Here is a 6,000-nt window from a genome sequence, read left to right on the forward strand (position 1 = left end):
GTACTTCTTCATACTCCACTTAATAAAGTCCCTTTTAGGTTTTTGTTAGTAACTTAATCTATTTTTTATATTTAAATTGGTTCCAAACCCAATATCTCCACTTTGAGTAAATATTGTGTAGCTTTACAATTGGTTTACTACCTGTAAATTTCATTACATAAATTTGTTAAACCTCTATGACAACCATGATGAAAATATACTATGCAATGCTAGAATACTTTAGCAGGTCCTTTATTATTTACTTTTTGATAGTACTCTTTCATATGTACCCCGTTTGGGATGAAACATGCTCTAATAAACTATTTTTTGAAAATTAAATATTGCAAAAGGTAATTAATGTTTGAATAAGTCAGGAAATGGTTTTGCTTGAATCATGACTATCTTGTATTTTAATTATCTGCACGATGCTAATAAAGTAACCCATTCCATGCTAGTGTATTGATTTTTCCCACAGTGTATCTGCTTTATGGGCTATACTTTAAATCAAAACAGCCCTGCTTATAAAAATACATATTAAGAATATCAATGCTTACTGATGACTTCTTTCCAGTTTTTTCACTAATTTGATATGCTTTTTGATGTTGCTATTTGGTTTCTAAGTCAGTATTAGTCCATGCATAAAGCTATGGTCATCATTTACTTTATTAGCTGCAGGTTACATAAATTTGTTAAGCCCTATGTGACAACCATCATGAAAGTATACTGTGCAATGGTAGAATACTTTAGCAGGTCTTTCCTCATTTACTTTTATATTATACTCTTTCAACTGTATCCTGTTTGGGATGAATCATGCTCTAATAAAGTACTTTTTGAAAACTAAATATTGCAAAAGGGAATTAATATTTGAATGAGTCAGGAAATAGTTTTTCTTGAATCAATACTATCTTGTATTTTAATTATCTATACGATGCTGATAAAGTAAGTGCATTTGTTAAGCTTTATTGGAAAGGATTGGTTTCTGTAGAGTCCAAAAATTCTGTTCAAAAATAGAGCACTATATATTAACCTATTCCATGCTAGTGTATTGATCTTACCCATAGTGTATCTGGTTTTATTGTCTATACTGTAAATCAGAAAATTCCTGCTTATAAAAAATAGATACTAAGAATACCATTGCTTACTGATGACTTCTTTCCAGGTTTTTCACTAATTTGATATGCCCTATGCTGTTGTTATTTTGTTTCTAAGTCAGTATTAGTCCATGCATAAAGCTATGGTCATCATGTACTTTATTAGCTGCAGGTTACATAAATTTGTTAAGCTCTATGTGACAACCATCATGAAAGTATACTGTGCAATGGTAGACTACTTTAGCAGGTTCTTTCTCATTTACTTTTTTATAATACTCTTTCAACTGTATCCTGTTTGGGATGAATCTTGCTCTAATAAAGTATTTTTGAAAACTAAATATTGCAAAAGGAAATTAATGTTTGAATGAGTCAGGAAATGATTTTGCTTGAATCATGACTATCTTGTATTTTAATTATCTACTTGATGCTGATAAAGTAAGTGCATTTGTTAAGCTTATTGGAAAGGATTGATTTCTCTAGAGTCCAAAAATTCTGTTCAAAAACAGAGCACTATATATTAACCTATTCCATGATAGTGTATTGATCTTTCCCATAGTGTATCTGGCTTTATGGTCTATACTATAAATCAGAAAATCCCTGCTCATAAAAAATAGATACTAAGAATACCATTGCTTACTGATGACTTCTTTCCAGGTTTTTCACTAATTTGATATGCCCTATGCTGTTGCTATTTTATTTCTAAGTCAGTATTACTCCATGCATAGAGTTATGGCCATCATGTACTTTATTAGCTGCAAGTCACATTTTTGTCAAATAACTTGCAACAATAAAATGTCAAAGTTTGACCAAGAAAGCTATAGCAATGTTAATCTAAAAAAAAAGTCTTAGAAATTTGATAATAGCTATTTGAATATATCTTGCTTCTTTTACATGTGGAATGTATTAATCCTCTTGCATACTTTTTGAAATGTTAGCTGTTGTGTTTCTCCCAATATAAAAGTAGTACCTTATGTAGTTCTTTCTAACCACTAAGCGGGATGGTATCATCAATGTTAAATTAACCCAATTTTTCTTATAATCATTTTAAGGCAACAGTTTTATTTGATATATATTGCCTGATAATTACCTTTACACAACCACAGTAATTGAAACATTGTGTCCTTATTTTTGGTAGGTACAATTGCTATTCCATCTTCTGCATTGGCTGTTCAAATCAAATTTTGAAATGATTCTAGACTAATGCTTTTCGCATTGCACTATTCTGCAACTACTCAGGTAAATATTATGTACTAATTACAAAGATATATCATGTATTCTTGAAGCATATAGTTTATAAGGAGTAAAAGATTTAGCCGATAGGTCTATCAAATTTGCTACATACAAAAAGTTAACTTAATAACAATAATCATATTAGTTTTAAGGTTCATAAGTAGAAACTATCCTTCTAAATATTGTCTTAGCCAACTACCGTTGTTACATAATATCTCAAATTTAATTATAACATATCAAATTTCAAGCAACAACTAATCTTGATTGAGTCCCCACCCACTTGAGTAATATCAATTGTTAGGATCATTAATCCGGAATTTCTGCCTCTTGTCCCCCTTTTTGTTAACTTTATTGGTAGAGAACTGTCCTTCCTCATCAATGTCGTTCAGTATCAGCGGGGCAGACTTTAGACACCCAGGAGTTCTTTTAGCTGGAGTTTTGGACTTGATACTATCAACACACTCTTCCACCAAATCCTATATTAACATATGTGTCAATAATAATCGCACTTCAACAAAACTTCTTAATGCAAGCATGGTAACTCTAAGATAATAAACGCTTACCATAGACAGCTGAGGATCAGTATCAGTGTTAAGGTTGACCACATTCGCTGAAGTATCAATTGAGTTACTGCACCCATTTTCCTGAAAACATATTCACCTAGGCTCTACTTAGCAGTTATAGATCACAGTTCATATCTATCCATGCAACAAAAACCATGAGTTGGGATAACTTAGAAAATATATAGTAATATTTGAACTTGGAATGCTTTGGACCCCCTTTGATTGTACTTTTTCAATCAAGTCATCGTCGTCACAGATTTTCATCACAGTATATACTTGGTCATACTGTTTTATATTGGCAGTTTTGACATTAATCTTGAATAGTAATTTCCTGTCCATCATAGCATCAAGAGTTGCTGGATACTCATCTCCTCTAGACTCCTACAATAAGTATCATATATTACTTACAGACCTTGCTAGAAAATTTGTATAAACATTTCATCACTACACCCAAATGAATATGTAGCACTTTAAGTACCGTTGTCTAATCTTCTGAAATTTCAACACTAACACAAATATTAAAAGCTTTTTTAGTAACCAATTTTACTTAAATTTAACTACATGTAGTTATTGAACCTAATCGAGATCTTGCAACACAACTCTTGATTGAACTTACCTCCTCTTCCATAATCTTGTCAGCTACTTTCCCACAAAGCTGGGTTGTTTCTCTATCCCACAGCAGCAACGTCATACTCCCAGTCCCATCATATACCATCACTTCCACCTTGAACCTAATAGTTGTATATCAAAAGTGAGTATTAGTTTAAAAACATTGGTTTGGGTGTATATTTTATTCCTTGGTCGGATAAAATTATTTGGCAAGCATTTGTACCTGATTGCTGCAGTACCATGTGTGTGGCCACATTTGCTGCATTCATATCGATTTCCAATTGGAGTTTCAACCTTCTTTGGACACTTTCTACATGCTTTATAAAACCAATCACTATTTCCAGCGTTTATAGAAACAATGCTCCCTGCAATCCAAGTTGGACCTTCCTGAAAATTTAGAATATATATGAGTGAATATTTAATATATAACTTAAAAGTTTCATATAATTTTTTATATGAAATTTCACCTCCATGGAGAGTAAGACATCCTCTATAGATTTCACCACAACATCCCCTCTTTTTAGTTCATCTGCAGCAGACCAGGCGCCCTGGGATGTAACCTGACTTATTCTAACTGAAGTTGGTAGTGCACCACCTAGCAACCTGAAAGACATTGCAAAATCCATTACTGTATTGTTGCTCCAAAACGAAAGGCATATTAGTTGTTACACAGAAAAAAGTATTGGAGATACTCCAATTAATTGTATGTTTACCAACCTGTTTCGGAACCCCACAACATCTGCTAGCTGGTCATCTATGCGTAGTTTGGAAACATCGAAGTGACTTTGAATAGATGTCTTTTCTGTTATATATTGTTAATATCTTGTCAAGTTAGCTCTTAATGTTGTTATTGATGGTATTTTTATTTGTTCACAAAAAACAAAAACCTTGTACAACCCTAAACACATACCATTCCACCTGGTTGCTCTGAAATACTGCAGCACGACAATAAGTGGTTCCACCCTTCCTTCCTCAAAATGTGGTAGTATTTGGTCCACCATGCCACCAAACAGCACACAATTAATCCTATTGTTCCTGACATATATTATAAAGGATATGTTCATTTGTTCGTATCTATTGGTTAGGATTATCATTAAAAAATGACTATTATTAGTGAACGTACTCGAGATCTTGCAACACAATCGCCAGACGTCTTGTCTCTTTCCCTTTATTAGTAATTAAATCTTTTGGCTCTTCCTTCCCAACAATCTCGCCAATAAGATCTATAAACCATAAAGACACCACAATAAAAATTAAAGAATGCTAAAACAAAATGACTTGCATATAGCATGAATATCATTAACTATATTAAGTTAACTTACCAAAAAGATCATTGTCGACCAAGCTTCCAGCATTGATGAGCTGTGGAATCGTCCTAAAGCGAAAAGGCTGAAGTGGAAAACTTGGATTCACAACATGATCAACCCTAGTCCTATGTGAGAAAGTAAGGACCCATGTTCCTGGTGTGACTCTCTTCATAGGATTGGTTTCCTTAATTACAATAAAGTTGCTCATAGTGTACATTTGGAACTCAATAATCACTCCCCTCCACTTCTTCACCAAGGATTTTGGAATGGAAGCTTGAATCCTACCACCCTACACATTATTAAGAATGTACATTGTAATCAAAATATTCATAACCAAAATATATTGATAGCTAGTAGTCATTAATTTGTATGTACTTGCCTTACTATCTTGAAGAACCATTTCGATAGAATTAAGCTCCTTCAAGTTGAATCTATTAGGAACCTCCCAAATCCTAATAACATGAACTTCAAAACTCTATGCAAGTTTCTTTGCATTAACATCTTCAATAAAATCATATGATTGAACCATATTGTGTTCTGTTCCAACTAACAAACCTAGAAAGGATTTTTCTTTCTCACAGATTCAACCTTAGAAGAATAGGAGAATGGGGAGTGAACACAAATCTATTTGTTTATATCTGTCCTTGAAATAGATATTAAATGTATTGCTATCCAATGTGTATTATCTGCTGGACAGTATTGACTTTATTTATCTGAATGATATTTTTATTTGTTTGTATATGGACTTTTTTTACTTCGTAGACAATGGGAAACAAAATTGTCAGGTGTCTACTTTTTGTATAAGCATAATGTATATGGACTCTTTTTGTATATGGACTCTTTTTGTATAAGCATACTTCTTTGCTTTGTAAATTGCCAGGTGCCCAACTCTAAAAGCAAACACTTGTCAACCACACACAGCTCCACGTGTCGAGTATGGAATGCTCCACTTGTCGATCAAAGACCTCCTTACTACTCTCCTATTATATATTAATAGATTATTGGTAGCTCATGGGGTTTTATGCAGATATGTAACTACTCACTTCTTATTGACTTGTAGGCCTAGAAATTTTCCTCTAAGCATCAAGCAACACACTGCTATGACCTCTCATTATTCTTTTGTCCTTGTTTACTAAAAATTTTCTTTATAAGCTTTAATTCAGTGTCATGTGTAACAAGCTTCTTTTCTTTATTTGTGCTTGACACATTATTCACTTTAGA

The 6,000-nt window shown here is 32.9% G+C and overlaps 1 protein-coding gene across 1 annotated transcript; it reads right to left on the minus strand.

The window, feature by feature from the left end:
• Positions 1-4,042: 4,042 nt before the first annotated feature.
• LOC130939718 (uncharacterized) lies at positions 4,043-5,179 on the minus strand. Its single transcript, XM_057867806.1, has 6 exons — positions 5,159-5,179; positions 4,795-5,068; positions 4,596-4,695; positions 4,383-4,507; positions 4,190-4,274; positions 4,043-4,100 (listed from the first exon to the last, which is right to left on the minus strand). The coding sequence occupies exons 1-6, from the start codon at positions 5,177-5,179 to the stop codon at positions 4,043-4,045; spliced, it is 663 nt and encodes a 220-aa protein (XP_057723789.1).
• Between the last annotated feature and the right edge of the window lie 821 nt (positions 5,180-6,000).

Source organism: Arachis stenosperma, chromosome 7 (genome assembly GCF_014773155.1).
Source record: "Arachis stenosperma cultivar V10309 chromosome 7, arast.V10309.gnm1.PFL2, whole genome shotgun sequence".
Lineage (NCBI taxonomy): Eukaryota > Viridiplantae > Streptophyta > Magnoliopsida > Fabales > Fabaceae > Arachis > Arachis stenosperma.